General features: G+C 42.3%; 1 protein-coding gene and 1 pseudogene across 1 annotated transcript in view; one reads left to right on the top strand and one right to left on the bottom strand.

Moving 5' to 3' along the window:
- Positions 1-15616, bottom strand: part of FNDC3B (fibronectin type III domain containing 3B) — a 296455-nt gene extending 280839 nt beyond the window's left edge. The window contains exon 1 of the mRNA XM_008055647.1: positions 15474-15616. Coding sequence (XP_008053838.1) covers positions 15474-15584 — 111 coding nt within the window. The 5' untranslated portion in view covers positions 15585-15616. The remainder of the gene's footprint in view (positions 1-15473) is intronic.
- LOC103257941 lies at positions 5338-5951 on the top strand (annotated as a pseudogene).
- Positions 15617-17295: the final 1679 nt, after the last annotated feature.

Raw genomic sequence — 17295 nt, 5'->3', positions numbered from 1 at the left:
CTCAAAACATCTACTTTGATTCATTCCTAAATAATTCCATTTCAAACTAGTTAATTTACTTTTTATATCTTGGCATTATAATTTGCCTTTTATCATATCATACATGCACAAAAAGTATTTTTTTTTAACTTATTTTGACTCCAAATTGCAGATAAAAACAACAGGATAACCTATAACTCAATCCTTAAATTCAAAAAAAAACCTTAAGGACTTCAAATTTCAACAGAGCACAGGTCAGGGATGGTTTCTGAGTACATTACAGGTATGTAAATATTAAGTAAAGTCACTCTCTGTTTATCACTTTTAGTTTCGATTCATCTTTGAGCTAAAAGTTTAAAGATCAACTAGGAAGCCCAAGATACACAGTGGGAAGATCAAGTCAGAGAGATCGAAGTTCAATCTCAACTCTGCCCGACAGGTCACTGAACCTTCCTAACCCCTTACTTCCTCACCTGCAAAAAAGGAAAAAAACCCTATCTCCTATGGAGATAGACCAACCCAAGTGAAGCCCTTAGTACAAGGCCCTACACATAATATGAGCTCAATAAATAACACTCCCTAATAATTGTCTTCTTCAAATTCCTACCAGAGACAAGTCTGTCAGTGAAGTAAAATTACTGTGTCTCAAGAAAAAAATGTTACCAAATATGCTGTCTTTCATGTTCTCAATAAAACCAAAACCAGACAATTCTCACCTCTGGCCAGATTTTCTGTTTGGAAAACATGTTGGCTCTCCTTAAAGGCTCGCTTCCCAACTCATTCACATTCCAGTGTCTGTTCGGCTTCCGTGGATCCTGGCAACAAGAGTGACTTTGGAATCCATTCACAGAAGTTCTAAAATCTAAGCCCTTTACATCTACAAAATGGTTTGAATTACTTGAAAATGCATTTAATTAAGACTCTCATAGCAAAAGTCAGCAATGAGAAGTACTGAAGTAATACCACAGTGTGTGGAAATTTCCTGTTAAGTACTCAGAAGTCCAGAAGAGCACCTTCTCTGACTCAGCTTTCTGACCCATAAGCTGCCATCTCAAAGCACACAGCAAGATTTAAACTCGACCAGATTCTCTAAGGAGCATCAGACATTTGCCTTTTCATGCACGTTTAAGCTCCTAATTTGAGAGGTTGTCCGCTACACAACCCAGGAAAAAAAATATACAGCCAGATACTTAAGACCATTATAAAGTTTAAAGAAACTGTCCAGATTTAAAACTTCAAGGCTAACAGCTTAGAAATAATCTTTAAAGATGTAATGCAATAAAGATTTTCCTTTCTAGATTTGAGAGTACTGGAGTTTAGTTAAAAAACTGTCGAAAAGCCAGGCACACTTAGGCTTTCAGTCCTGGAAGAACCGCATCCTTGAGGACATATGCATGCCGACTTGTACAAATGAACAGATTATTCCAATTCTTTACTCATTTTGCACCAAGTCCAAATGCAGGACTGACACTCATCTCTACAGAGAGCAAAGGAAAAATGTGACCAAGATTTTCCAGCCAGCCCGGCCCTCCTCCTCACGCCCTCACACACAGAGCACACAGCCGATTCCACGCACGTCTCGTTCGAGGCCAGTTTATGCACCATGACATCAGCACAGCATAACGAGCCAAGTTTAAACTTCATCTGGGATAAATAATGTCCAGGCACACTGTGACTTCTTTTGTTTATATACACTGACTAAATATGTCTTGGTGGTAAGTGAACTAGCTCTTAGGATTCATTTCCCAAGGCCTCCAAAACAATATTCTGCACCCTGAAGCAACTCCCTGCCCCCAGTTCTCTTTCCAAGGCCATATACAAGTGTTTTTTAACAAAACACATGACTTTGAAACATGTAATTAACATCCTGAGGAGAGTCAAAGTCCAAGCAGTCCTTCATCAATCTAAAGCAAAGAAAATGAGGAGCTCACTAGCAAGTAGGTGCGATACCACTATTCACAGTAAAAACACTACATGACGCTTAACTCTGTATTCGCCTTGGAGAACAGGAGAAGTAGAAGTGGGAGATTTAAGAAACACCTGTGTAGCAAAGCAGCTGTTTTCTTTCTTTTTGAAGGACAAACTTTGTTTCTTTTATTCTGGCATTACTTAAAAGGAATTACTGTAGATTCAGCATGAAAAACAAACTGCCTAACAGGTTCAAGCCCTACAAGTTTTTAGATTTCTTAAGTCTCATAAACTGCCTATACAGTGATAAAACGTGTGAATGGAAATGAAGGATGGGTTGGAGGAAGACGCTGGCCCTCGCTAACGCCCAGGGCGAGACATCCACGGGTAGCAACCCCTGTGACCCTTCTCCGGCCACCAACACCTCTCAGCAGTTGTGTCCCCCAGGGGACCCCCCGCCCAGGGTGCTGCTGATCCCTACTGGCAATCTCAAGGAGAAAACCATTCCCCAAGGAAAAGAAGGAGATGCCACCGGTGGGCACAGAGCCTGGCCTCCAGGTCTTTGACTTCACCACTGCTGCTTAGTCAGAAGCGCTCCCACCTCTGGAGTCAATGTGAATATTAGACAAGACAATGGAGAGGCCTGGTCTTGGTAAACTTCACAATTTACTGCTGTGGAAAAATCTAGGCCCAGGCTTCTCCCCAAATGCTGACCTCAACAAGGTAAGGGAGATGGCCCAACTCAGGAAGTTCCAAACCTGTCCAGGAGACAGGACCCGTGTTCTGGAGCAAAAGATGAGCAGATTTAAATCCCAGCACTGTGGCTTGCCAGCTGCAAGTACTTAACCTTTCTCACCTTAGGTTTTGTCTGTAAACATGATCACCATACAGGGTCTATGATCACGGCATGAGATGATGTATGTGAGAGCTTAGCACCAGTCCCAGTACCTGGTAAGTCCTCAAACCATCACTATTCCTTCCTTCCAGCACAGAAGGAACAAAGAAATCCAAGTATCAACTCAAAGCCATTCTTTCCCTCCAACAATTTTAACTGATTGTCCACAAATAACCACTCAATTACAAGTTGAGGGTAAAGTTGAGACTAAAAGTATCTGGTGATCAGCAAGCTTAAAAAGTATTAATAACATCTAAGTTTGAGGTAAAAATGCCAAAAAGTTAGTCAAACACCTGGCATGCTTTCAATGTCAAAACTCAAACCTCTGATATACCTTTTACACTGTTAAGGCATTGAAATCTCTGGAAAAGTCAACCCTGCAGAATCTTTTGTCCTTCATTTCCTCATAGGTTTTAGAATAATTGTCAGAAAATGGGCCATGTGCCCCCTCCAAAGAAGGCCCTCACACCTGGGGTAGCACCTATCTTTAAATCTTATCACAGTGGCTCTTGAAACTTCCAAGGCTGCTTCAAGTAGCACTGTGTACAGAGGTATTCAACAAAGAGAGGGAGAATTCTTAGGGCCTGACCCCAAGAAAACCACTTTAAAAAATGAAAAAACAGGATGGGCATGGTGGCTCAGCACTTTGGGAGGCCAAGGTGAGAGGATTGCCTAAGCTCGGGGGTTCGAGACCAGCCTGGGCAACTTGGCGAGACCTCGTCTCTACAATAAATCAAAAAATTAGCCAGGCGTGCTGGCATGCGCCTGTAGTTCCTGCTAATTGGAAGGCTGGGGCGAAAGGATCACCTGAGCCCAGCAGGTCAAGGCTGAGGTGGCTGTGAGCAGCAGCGTCCCACTGTACTCCAGCCTGGGCAACAGAGCGAGACTCTTAACTATTAAAAAAAGAGAGAGAGAGAGAGAACACAGACCAAGAAGTAAACTGGATGAGAATACCACTATTAAAGGATAATGTCCGCTAATGCCCTCTGCTTTCAACTGATTCTCTTGGTCCTTCAAATCCAGAGTTTGTGGTAACTATCCACAAACAGATTGTTTATAAACCTAATGTCCAATTTCCCATCACAACCCTACAAGAGAAATATGGATGCCATTCCTTTGTAGTTTATATTATATTAGCAGTTTGTATTATAGTTTTATTTTCTCATGACTATAGCCACCAAATAAATTATAAAGACATAACCATTCTAAAAGGATGCTTTTCGTGTGACCTTTTTGCAAAGGTGACAAGAGCTTCACTAGGTCCTAAATAGAGCCATTCCAACAATACAAAACAAAAATTAAAATCATGAAATCAGAAAAATTAGCTGCACTGCTCTGGCCAACTTAGCTACCAAACAACATCATTAACCAAAGCGCATGCTTCTTCTATGTCATACTTTTTCCCATCAACTAGAATGCCAACTCAGCACTCCAATGTAAAAACCAAAGATACATTGAGCATGCTCAATGCTTAATTGCTGAAACTGCTACTTAGAAAACACAAGAACATTTTAATGACTCCTCCTAAAAATTAAAAGTCATCCAACATAATTAGACAACAGCACAAGACCATTTTCCTTCAAATCTAAGGTTTGGCCACAAGAGTTCCATTTTTTTTAAACACTAAGACCTTAATGACAGCTTTACTAATATAAATGAAAACACACCTGCACCCAAAACTAGAGCACAATTATCTCTGTATCTTTGCTGTCTCCACTTAACTGGCCAATTATTTGCAAAGCAGAGGCCCTGACACGGTAATCTGCTAAATACAGACTGTCCATTCTATTCAAATGCATACCTCCTATACTCCAAGGAGCAAGGAATGGGCAGCAAAGAGCCGACCCAGAAGGGCCAAGAGAAAGGTGTTCCAATTACCTGCGACCCATAAAACACATTCCCTCTAAGCAGATGAGTGATCTGATGGTCACCTGTTAAGGAAGAAGGCGGGAGCTGAGAAGCAGGACCAACGTAGGCGTGAACACTCAAGCAGCACGGGAAGTGTTCCTTCTGGGGACCCACCACATCTAGCGTCAAGTTACTGTAACACTAGAGCTGACCAGAAGATTACTAAGAGGCGCCTACTTCTGGCCAATGCCAATTTAAATGAGGGGCCTAATACAATCCTGGGCAGCTAAACCCAAGATCACCTAGATAACAAACTGTGGCACTTAGCAACTGGCTCCTGGCAGGCTGTTTATTTTTGCACTTGGAAATGTAGGAGAGAGAGAAAAAGAATGAGATTCAGTAGCTGTATTGAAGATTAATGTTACTAATTTTATGTCGCTTGCTCACCACTGTCATGTTTGGCGTGTAATGTATGTATTTTATATAGTCATATGTTTAAATCAATCATTTGGGCTAAAAAAGAAGAAAGTCTGCCCACATAAAAACAATTATGTGCAAACACATTCTGGATGCACAAGTGTCTCATCTCTTCTTTCTGTTATTTTTTCCTCTACTATAAGATACATTGATAGCTATCACATCACATTCAACATGACAAATATGCATTTTTCAAAACAGTGGAGCCCACTCCCCTTGCGGTGACCGGCATGATATTTCCACAAAGCAGGCAGGCATTCAAGCTCCTCACACCTACCCAGCAATTCAAAGTCATCACCTTAGACTCCTGTGATCACATGCATCAAAGATGAGTTCCAGCTGCTGCAGGCTAAGTACCATAGTCTGAAACTCAAGTGGGATAAGCTGGTCAGTGAGAAGTCAGAGATGCAGCCTCACTATGTGACAGACCACAAGATGCCCTACAGTTTGAACATGGAGATGCACAAGCAGATGGAGATCATCAAGAGGCTAAACGGGATTTGCACCCAAGTCCTGCCCTAGCTCTCCCTGGAGCACCAGCTGCAGGTTTCGGGAGCTATTGAGAGGGCCCAGCAGGTCACCTCTCCAAGCTGAACTCCATCGGTAGAAGCTTCAAGCCCACCAGCTGTCCCAGCTACAGGCGCTGACCCTGCCCCTGGCCCAGCTGCCCGTAGGGCTGCAGCCCCTGTCGCTGCCAGAGATCAATGTGGGCACCGGCCTGCTGTCACTGCAAGCACTGAGCTCCCAGGCCCACCTCTCCAAGGAAGACAAGACCCAGCATGACAGGGACGCCCACCAGAATGGGGACACCCATCAGGACGGGGTCAGCAAGAAGACAGATTAGCAGGCAGGTGGCTGGGCTGGGGAGAGTGGGCGTGAGGGAGGGACAGAGGGAAGACCCAGGCATGGGAGGCAGGAAACAACTAGCACGGGACACAGCACAGCCAGGATTGACTGAAGCAGGTAATGTTTAAGTTGTCACTGGCTGCAGGGAAAGAGGGGTGCCACCCTGGCTTGATGTCCCCCTCCTCCCTCCCTGCAGCCTGGATACTTGCTTATAACACAGTCAAGGCCGGGAGGCCGGTGGGGGGGGGGGGAACCAGGTCCTGTGGGAGCAAAACCTCAAGAAATGTAAACCCCTCAGCACTAATCCATTCAGCCACGGCCTCCCGTCTTGGCACCACAGGCAAACACAACCCTCGCTGCTCCCCTTCCTGACCCACAGCCTCCCATCCCGCTCACCCCACTCTGCCAACTCCAGTCTCACCCAGTTCTATTCCCACCCACCTCATCCTCTCCGCCCCCCTCGGCTACGAAAGGGGGGATACAGGAAGCAAGCTTAGCTGAAACAAGCAGGGTAGGGGGCAGGCAGCCACAACCTCTCCCCTTCCCAAATAAAGATGAGGGTGCTGCAAAACAAACAAAAAGAAATCAGAGGTAGGAAATGTATCTTATTTAATCTTACTCAAAAAAAAGTTAATACAGAATTTTAAATAAAAATGCCTCTTCTAGATAATACCAGGAAAGGTTTATTTTTTAAAAACTCCATTTCAATAAATACCTAAAGACTCAATTCTTGGAGACAGTAAAGATGACAAATCTCAGTCCTTGGGCTACTTTTACCTTGCATTTGTGTTCAGTCTCCCCTAACTAGACTGTAAACAATAAAACCACGGAACCTGGCTATTTCTTTTGCTCTTTCTACACATTGGTAAGTGCTCCAGGTGGCACTTATTGAGCTCAAATACTGTTCACTGAAAACAAGAGCCTCCCATCCCCCCCAAAAAATGAGTCATGTAAGAGGTAAGACTGAAACCCTTCTACAAAGGCATATTAACCTTAGCCCAGCCTAATTCATTTTATAAATCACCGGGCAAGTGGAAAATAAAAAGACTTAAAAACACTTTATCAGTTTGATACACAATGTACATGTCTGAAAAAAATCGGAAACATTTTGCTATACTTAAAACATGATATGCATGAGCACAAGATTCAGTTTCAAAGGTAAAAAATTAACAACTTCCAGATTCCAAACTCAGATGACCAGAGTCCACAGGTTTGGGAACTGAGTAACGTGGACAAAACGGGGCCTGAGGAGGACAGTCTCCACCTAAAGCAGACAGCTGCTACTTTTTTGCTAGCTGACTGTTGCCAAGTGAGAACACCGGTCCAGTGTTACCACATCTGGTTTTTCCATATAAACAGAAGAATACAAAATTTTATGTAAACCATCCAATTTTAAATATTGGCGCTGCAATCTTTTCTGTAAACTAAACACAAAATAAACAAAACAACACACACATAAAAAAAAACATACCTGTGTGGCCAGTTTTTAAGCCCTGATTTAGATGAATTACTGTGTTCATTTCTTTCATCCTTCATCCATTCGAAAAGCTTTACTGAGTGCCACCTCAAATGCCAGGCACAGCATGACCAAGAGAGACACAGTCCTTGCTCTCCCAGAGTTAACAATGGAATCAGAGAGTCAAAGATTGCATAAGTTGAAAACAATCATAATGTTAAAATCTCCATAGAGTTTTAAACTGCGATTATTCTGCAGTGCAGCCTTGATATGCCAGTATTTTTTCTTAATCCTCCCTTTTTTGAAGGCAGCTCAATTTCTACCATTTGAAGGATACTGACTACATCTTGTATCTTATTATTATTGCCTTTGGCTAATTAAATTCTGAAGTGTCTCTCAACTCAGCTCAGAGCTGTCATAATTACATGTCATATGTCCCAATTATTGTGGATGCCACATATAACAACATCCTCTGGTAATGTGGCATCAACATTTTCCTTTTTAAGACTGAGATTCTGCATAGCCTATGCCTTCTGTAGTGAGCAGAATTGGCAGAATTATCACAGAGAGGACTGAAAAGTAAGACCACAGACCTAGATAAACTCACACCTTCTTTTTAAAACAGTTAAAAGAAGGCCCTCAGATGCAGGGCTGGTTGCCTCTGCAGCTGGAAGGCAGCTCTGGTTGAGGGATGCTTGTGATCTGTCCCACCATGGAGTCAGTAACTCTGAAGAACAGGCATCAAAGGTGGGGACCACCAGACTGGAGGGACCACCAGACTGGAGAATCAGAGGAAAATAGATTCACTGACAAAGATATTAAATAGCAAAGGTTTTCGAGCTCTCCACTGCATATACAATCCCACTAATGTATTCTTATTTAATAAAACGGAAACCAGTTACCTGGTAAGCAAAGCCAGAATAGTCTAGCCTTCGAGGTAGATCTCTCTGTTCCAAGCTCAGCCTCCCCACTGATACTGTTCCTAGCCTGGTCTGTTTTTCTGTCTTTTTCATGCCTCAATCTCTTCTCTGCGCTCTCAAGGCATGGCTGCATTCTGCAATCCAAGACTCAACATATGTGTAAATATAGCTGTTTTTGTTTTTTTGGTAAACCATATTCTGCTCTCCAACTAGAGTGCCCATTCCATTAGGGGAAGAACAGCGCCTTATTCATCTTTCTGTCACCAGCAGATAATACAGTGCTGGCACAGAGACATCTGACAAATGCTTATTAAAATGAACAAATCTATTATTTAGTCACTTCTTCGTTCAGCCATAAACCATATATCCCTCTCCCTCTCTTCCACCTCAAATCTCAAAGACAAGAGTCTGACACTATCTTGACACCAGAGGTCTCTGTAAGTTTGAGTGGAAGAGGCACCACGGATGACCGTGAACAATAACAAATTTGTTTAAACATTTGTCCACTGTCCATTTCTCGTGCATCTTAAATGCTGAAAAGTGTGGCCAAGACTGAGTTTCCCCACACTTGGTTTTCCAAATCCAACAGCTGACCAGTCTAATTCTTTTTATTCTCTAGCTCAAACCTAGCACCACAAAAGGAGCTGTTAAAGAATGGTATTCGATAATAATAGCTGCAGCCTCTATTCCAACTGCCAGACCCATTCTCATGTGAATATCCTTATTCTCCTGAGTAATCTTGCCAAGAGATGTTTATTCAATTTTCTACATTATACTGACTATAAAACTTCCTTTCAGTGGGAATTTCTGAGAAGCAGACAAGGTCTGTGATGTATGCAGACTCTGTGCGTCCCTCTGACATGGTGGCTATCGGTATATTTAAGGAGTCAACCCGTGTGGTGAGGGGGTTTGAACTACTGTATGCAAGAAGGAAGTCATCCGAGAGAAAGTTATTCAGAAGACATCAACCAGAACAGAAGAGGTCACTAGGTTAGGAGGAGAGGCGCATTTGACGGAAAAGACATGCTGATGATGAGCGCCATGTGAATGATGGAAAGTTTTAATATGTTTAATATGCTTCCTAGAAATGTGTATTCAAAAGTACACGCCAGGAAAAACCTCTGGCTATGAATTCTGTCTAAGGGACACAAGCGCTTTCCAAAAGAAGAAACTAAAGGGGGAAAAACTCTCAGTAAAATGACATGCTCGGTACTGCTCAACAGCAACAGACAAAGTCAAGAGAACTGGACACGACTGAGGCCACCTTGCCCTCTGTCTTCTAGGACAAGGTGATGGCATGCAGTCCTGACCTGGCAAGCAGGTTTTCTGTTTCTATTTAAGGAGATCCACTTTCCAAAGAAGGGGCATCAAAAACACTCATTAGCAAGTCAGGCGTGGTGGCTCACGCCTGTCATTCCAGCACTTCGGGAGGCCAGGCGAGAGGACTGCCTGAGCCCAAGGGTTCAAGACCAGCCTGGGCAACTTGGTGAACCCTCGTCTCTACAATACATTAAAAAAAAAAAAGATGGGTGTGGTAGGGCACGCATGCAGTTCTGGCTACTAGGAAGACTGAGGCAGAAGGATCACCTGAGCCCAGCAGGTCGAGGCTACAGTGGCCATAAGCGTGCCACAGCACTCCAGCCTGGGTACCAGAGTGAGACCTGGACAGACAGACAGACAGACAGACAGACATAAATACAAGAACTCATTAGCAATATTCTAGAAGCTTGAAAGGAAAACGAGGCAAGAGATAAGAAATAAAAAATGATGAAACATTTACTAGATGCCTTTCTATGTGTTAAATGCTTGCCAGGACTGACCCTCAGTAATCCGCTCCCAAGAAGAGTCACTAAGAATACAACATATCCTTATTGCACTGCCCTCATAGAGGGCACAGGTCCTCTTCCAAGTGTCATAAATTAAATTAGAAGATCAGTAAACTCTGCCACCCCATATCAACACTTTTGTTTTTAACCTAATGGTTTCTTTTTTGGGTTTTTGTTTGTTTGTTTGTTTGTTTTTGAGTTGGAGTCTCACTCTGTTTCTCGGCCACCGAAGCCTCAACCTGCTGGGCTCTGGTGATCCTTCCACCTCAGCCTTCCACGTAGCTGAACTATAGGTGCGCGCTAACACGCCCGGCTAATTTTTGATTTATTGTAGAGATAAGGTCTCACCAAGTTGCCCAGGCGGGTCTCGAACCTGCGGGCTCAGACAATCCACTCACCTCAGCCTCCCAAAGGCACGGGATTACAGGCTGAGCCACCGAGCCCAGCTACCTAATGGTTTCTTTATCTGACTGGTAGCTGTTATAATTCTTCTTCAGAGAGTATTAAAACATTAAGCCAATTTTAAAAGTTAGAATTTAAACTGATGCCAACTCTTTTGTGCTCAAAACTAGCTGCTACGTTTTTAAATCTCTAAAACATGCTAGAAGTCTATAACTAAGACAATTAAATTAATATACTATTAGGTTTTGAAAATGTCAACATAGGCACCAATGTTCTGATAATTGAGAGGCATTCTCCATATTTTATATAGCCACACCTTAAAAACTCAGGTTGAAACTTGATTTTTATAACTAAAGGATAGTATACAATTAGGCATATTAAGAGAAGCAAACTTATTTAGTTATGCTGGGCTGTAATTACTCAGAGGTAGAATTTACTGATGAGAAAAAGCAGAGATACTTTATTTAGAAAACAATAGTTCAAAATAAAGCTGCTCAATTTCACTTCCAGATTCATATCCAAGAGAAATAAAAGTAAGTTCACACTAGAATCTGCACATAGTAGCATCATTTATAATAGCCAAGATGTAGAAACAACTCAAATGTTGATGAATGAACTAATAAAATGTGGTATATCCAAACAGAGGAATACTATTTGGCAATAAGAAAGGAATATACTACTGATCCATACTACAACATGGACCAACCCTGGAAACATTATGCAAAGTGAAAGATGCCATACAGAAGACCAAATATTGTGTGATTTCATCAATTTGAAATTCCAGAATAGGCAATCTATCTACAGAGACAGAACATAGATTAAAGGTTGCGTAGGAATGGGGGAAACAGGGAGTGACTGCTGCAGGGTTTATTTTTAGGGTGATAAAAGGGTTCTAAAATTAACTGTAGTCAAGGTTGTATAATGCTGTGAAGACACTAGATTCCACTGATTGTATACTTTAAATGGGTGAATTTTGTGGCATGTGGATTATACCTCAGTCCAGCTGCTAAATAAGTAAAGCCGTAAAGCTGTTGAGTAAGCTGCTTCTGTTAACAGTGTTTCTTGCTGTTGCTCTTCTTTTTCAGTTGATAATATCTTTAAAGGCCCACTCTTAGTGAGGATGACTTTTCTTTTAAGAAAAGAATCATCCTCTTCATGCTTCTCCTTTTCCTGCTACCTACATAAAATGACAAACTAAGGTTTCAAACTTAATGCAACTTCAAATAATGAAAATTAAGAAGTCTCTTCTGTAGAGAGCCAGAACACAGCAGAAAATCCTGCCAAGAACTAGTCCTAATTAAAACCAGAAACCAACAGGACACAAATCAGGAGGGGGAGGGTATGGGAACTGAAGAGCCTTCTCGTAACTGGTGATTCTTTCACATAGACAGAAATATTTAGAATGTCCTCTGCACAGCTGAAAAGTATTAAGAACACTATAAACACATGCAAGGTAGTTCACCATACACACTCCTAACAGACATTTGGAGACGGAAGCCTGTAGCCAGTGGACGGTTCCTTACAACAGCATGATGTAAAGGTGCCTAAATTGCCACCCACCTTAAAAGGTCTCCCCCACTGGTCTGCCTAAATGCCTGCAATGTCCACCTTGAACTTGAAGGCAAATCTGTACTTCCAAAAGGTTCCTGTTAAGATGGAAATGTGCTTCCTCAGCAGAAGAGCACAGCAAAACCTCAGGAAACACCCTGTCGATCACTTTTTCTGGTGTGCCCCATGTCCTGACCCCCTCACACACACCCACCTGCGCACCACACCATGCAGGCTCTTAAGAGCAAGCAGCACCCACAGGTGCCCCGAGCAAGCACTCAAAACTCACGCAGCCCACACTCTGAGGGCCCATCTTGGAGACTCTCCCCTGCTCCCTGTCCTTTTGGGGGACACTCTACCCCCGATCTCCCCCTCCCCGCCTTGTATTTCTCCACCATTTCTGGTCTGACTTGCTCCTGCGGTCTGTCTTCCCTCACGCCTTAGCCCAGGCTTCACATGCAGGCCCCAGGCCTCTGCCACATCCACGCAGGCCAAGGCTAAATTTCAGGACCCAAAGAAAAGAAGAGACTTGAAAGAGTAAGAGCAGTATAGAACAGGGACTCTGGGCAGGAAGAGGAAGAAACACATCAGGCAGCCAGGCCACTGCCGAGGCTTAGCCCCAGTGATGCAGAGGCAAGGACAAGGCATGCTGATTCCTGGGCTGGTCGCACCGAGAGGGACGTTCCACATGCACTTGGCCCACTTAACAGTTTTGCCCCATAAAGGAAAATTTGGGGTGAATACCAAATAGTAGGTCAGCCCACAGATGTTCATGTATCTAACATAATCAAACATATTTACTAAATTAAAAAGACAAACAGCTCTTTCCGTGAGATCTCTGCCCATGAGATTTCTCTGAAGTACACTCCCATTTGACAAAGCTTGATATCTGGTTTATAAAACAGACAAATTAACAGATAATCCCTTTTTTAGTTAGCTTTATAGAAAGCTTCCCAGATAAAATAATGTGCTTTTTTGTTTTTGTTTTAGAGACAGGGTCTCACTGCATTGCCAAGATTGGCCTCAAACTGCTAGGCTCAAAGGATCCTCCTAAGTAGGTGGGACTACAGGCAAGTGCTACCTTGCCCAGCTTTAAAAATGTGTTTTTATTAACCAAAACTGTTAAGTAGCTTCTGCTTAGAGTAGAGGTGAGATATACAAATTAGGGAAATACCGCACAGCCTTCTGAGAATGTCCACAGTCTTTTCGGTATTTGGTCATTTCTATGTGCAAAAGAGTTTACTTTTAAAGGGAAAACTAGAAAATTCTGTAGCTGAGGGGTCTCTACACTGGCTGATAAATTAGAAAAGGTCTTCTGGGCAAAATGAATCACAGGAAGGAGGGAGAAATTGTGAGGATTCAAAAACAGTGCACAGCGACATGGACAGGCAACCCCAGGGCTCCTGTCTGCAGGCAAATGGGAACGAGGGGACTACATTTGGGAGACCTAAGTTTAGCCAAATTCAAATACCTCGTCCCTTTTTATTCTTTTACAATTTGTAAAAACAAAGGAAACCAAACACTGTCTCTTGCAAGCATCCATGGCACTCTGTGACCTTCCCGTGATCATCTGGAGCTCAATGAGCAAAAGAGTAGTCAGAGAATGACGGACACAGAGAGGCCAAGACTGACACATAAGGCTGGCAGGCCAGCACCACGCTTAGATTTCATCCAGATGTAAGAGGGCGGTTTGCAGGAGGGCAGTGACATCACACTGCCTGTATTTTGAAAAGATCACTCAGGCTGCTGCGTGCGGGACAATAAGAAACGCAGAGAGACCAGTGAGGAGTGTCCTCCCCATGAGATGACGGTGTGGGGTCCAGTAGAGGTAGTACAAATGAAGTCGATATGGCAGAATATGGACTTCCCACATTCTCCTGAGAGAAAGCCAACAGGATGTGCTGACAGACTGCAGAGGAAGTGAGGACTGTGATGTTGAGGGATCACAGGTAAGAAGAGGGACAGTAAGGACAGGCTCTACTTAGAGATACCTAAAAAGGGACACAGGGACAGAAGGTGGCACCTGGAAGGGGATGTGGACTTGTGAGAAGCTTGTGTGTCTGGGTGGGGCCAGGTGCAGTTGTTTAAGATAAAAGATGCTATAGTGTATTGGTGGAAGTGACCTGGTAGAGGAAGAGACGTTGGAATCAAGAAGGGAGACGGCTGCACCTGTAGGGCGAGGCATAAAATGTGCCCAACTAGAAAACATTTATTGAGGACCTGTTAGGTATTCTTTGTTCTTAAGAGGTTCACAGCCAAATGCAGGAGAAATATAAATAATGAAGCACCAAGGTAAGCTCCAGCAGAGGTTTATTCAAAGTATTAATGTACTATGACAGAGTGTGAATACACCATGACAGACTGGCATAGGAAGGCATGTGCTGACATCATAGACTGGTTAACTTATTTGAACTATTAATATATTTTGGGTACATATTTCCCAAGCAATGATTCCCAATTCTGTTTTTCATACAGCAAACATTTACTTCTATACTTCTAAAGCAGCGTTCCCCAACCTTTTTGGCATCAGGGACCAGTTTCATGGAAGACAAGTCTTCCAAGTGGGAGAGGTCATCAGGCACTAGATTCTCATAAGGAGTGCACAACCTTGATCCCTTGTGCGGGCAGTTTACCACAGGGTCTGCACTCCTATGAGAATCTAATGCAGATGAGCTCCGCCCACCACACCCATCTGACAGAAGATGGTACTCTGTCCACCCACCGCTCACCAGCTGTGCTGCCCAGTTTCTCTCTCTGGGGGGTTGGGAGCCCCTATTCTAAAGAATGCACCAAGATAAAATGTTTCATTACAAAACTTTAAAACTTTTACTTACTGTTCAAAAAATGTCCCAAGTGCTACTTGACTAAATTCACAAATAACTCTCCTAGTCCATAATGTTCAAATACGAATAACAAAGGAGAGTACAGAAAATACATACCATTATCTTATGAGCTACACATTTGGAAGGCAGGGTTCTAGGAGCCGGGGAGGGGTCACACTGTCATGTGTGACACTAAAACCTAGCCCTCTGAGCACACTGCTCTGGCCAACCAGGCAAACCAGTCAAGCATAGTATAAGACAAGAATGAACGGTCATTTCATTTCACAGACTTGTGCATGGTCTCAGAGTGACTCTTCCAAAATCACACATTTTTTGATGTTTCAGAAACACTAACTGGATGAGGAAAGATGTTCTGTTCTCGAAAACCATGATTTCTAATATTTAAAAAGCCCATACAGTGCTTCTACAGCAAACACACTGACCTCAAGAAATATTAGAGTTCAAAATCACAGAGCTTTGAATCAATACTGGGTTACTGTCTCCACTGAGACAATTCGGTTTCCAGCTCCCTCTTCCCACACTAACCTGCTGAGCTGCATCTCCGTTCACCAAGTGAGGCATCATGGCTACCTCTCCATTCAGCAATGGTGGCAGCTCCAGAGGGATTTGGTCGGTCATCATCATTGTGACGTACATTCATGGAGAACTTCCCTCAACTGGCTTCCTGCAAGAGAACCACCATTTTTTTTAAAAAGGTGAAGACCAAAAAAGTCACAGGTACCACAGTAAGTCAGCAATCTAAGTACTCCATCATGATAAATTGTTCTCATCATAGAGTACTGTGTTACTATGTCAAGCCCCAGGAGGGGCAGAGCAAAAGCAAAGCAAGGAGACTCTAAGTGGGCACAGGACACGACCTCTCATGGCTCAGCTCTGTCATCTCATCATCAGTTTAGAAGCATGGGAGTAACAGTAACAATCCTATCCCAGGGATCTTTCTGAGGACAAACTGAAAAGACATTTGAGAAGGTGAAACTAACAGACCAAAACTGGTGGTATTGTTATCTTTAAGGTAACTACCAAGGCAGATGATAAGTCCAAAGAGAAGGGCCTATAATTATTATTCATTAAAAACAGTTTTCCCCTTGCATTAGGATCAAAATAACATTCATAAGGAATTAACCCAAGCCAGGAAACAAAGACTAACTACCTACATTGCAACTGTTGCAATTTCTGACTTTGCCATTAATTATACATGTGCTAATTATCTCTTCTCTAGCTTTCTTTGACTCAAATTTAACCTGTTGCATACTAGCATCTTTATCACTTCTGTGCACATCTTGAGTTTTGCTGTATCTCAGGCGTACCAATGGTACCTTCTGAGAGTCAGGCTAAAAGGCAGGTTCTGTTTCCACAGAATAAATAAAATTCACATATTCAAAATAACAAAAAGCCTACTTTCATTCCACAACGATACTTGCCAACATCGTTCAGCTTTTCAACACAAGGAGGAAAATAATAGTGAATTCCTATTTAGAAATATTACTTTTTATTTAAGAACTATTTTCATATCTTCAAGTATGCCTAAAATTTATGGCAAGAAAAGTTTAGCAGCATGGACCACAAAGATAAACAAATACACACACGAACACAATTTTAGATGATTTCAGAAACAAATTGCCATATACTTCACAGTTAAACTTTTTTATCATTCATTATAAAGTCCCCAAATTTTCAAATTGGAGGTTATTTGGTCAATAAACCCTTTAAATATTCAACACTCAAATCAGATGGAACAGTGGGGATATTCTTTAATAATTATCCCAAATGTGTCTTAGATAGATATGACAAAAATTAAAATATTTCCTCCACTCTGAACATTAAGTATATCTCCTCCCATTGTACACAAAAGAAACATTTCCCAGTAAGTATCAAAAGATGCGTAAAAGCCACCCAAGAGATTACAAACTTTTTTAATTTTAAATAGGTAGGATTTCACACTATTCATTATAACCCCTTTTGGCAAAACTAATTATTTTAAGCACTAAAAAAAAAAACCCAAAAAAACAAAACAACAAAAAAAAGCCCTGTCCCAACTAGGGAAGCACATTCTATAATAACAGGTCTCATAATAGAGTGTTAATAGTACCATCGTGCTGTTTTATGAGGCAATTACTCAGCTCCTAAGCAAATAAAAACACAAAGCCCAAAACCCAATAGTTTAAAGAAAACAGATTATTCTACAATAATCCTATTGACACTCCTATGGCATAACTGTTTGATTATGAATAGGTCAAAAGAAGAAAAAGTACTGCCTATTTCGATTTTATTTCTAATCTACTTTATCCTACAATGCATGAGAGGGAAATGGCTTTTTCTCAAGCTGATGATCCCACACAGGCCTCTC

The sequence above is a fragment of the Carlito syrichta genome, unplaced genomic scaffold, assembly GCF_000164805.1.
Source record: "Carlito syrichta isolate Samal-C Ts95f unplaced genomic scaffold, Tarsius_syrichta-2.0.1 Scaffold301908, whole genome shotgun sequence".
Classification (NCBI taxonomy): domain Eukaryota; kingdom Metazoa; phylum Chordata; class Mammalia; order Primates; family Tarsiidae; genus Carlito; species Carlito syrichta.
The sequence above is the reverse complement of the archived record's forward strand: the minus strand, read 5'-3'. Positions and strand labels throughout refer to the sequence as shown.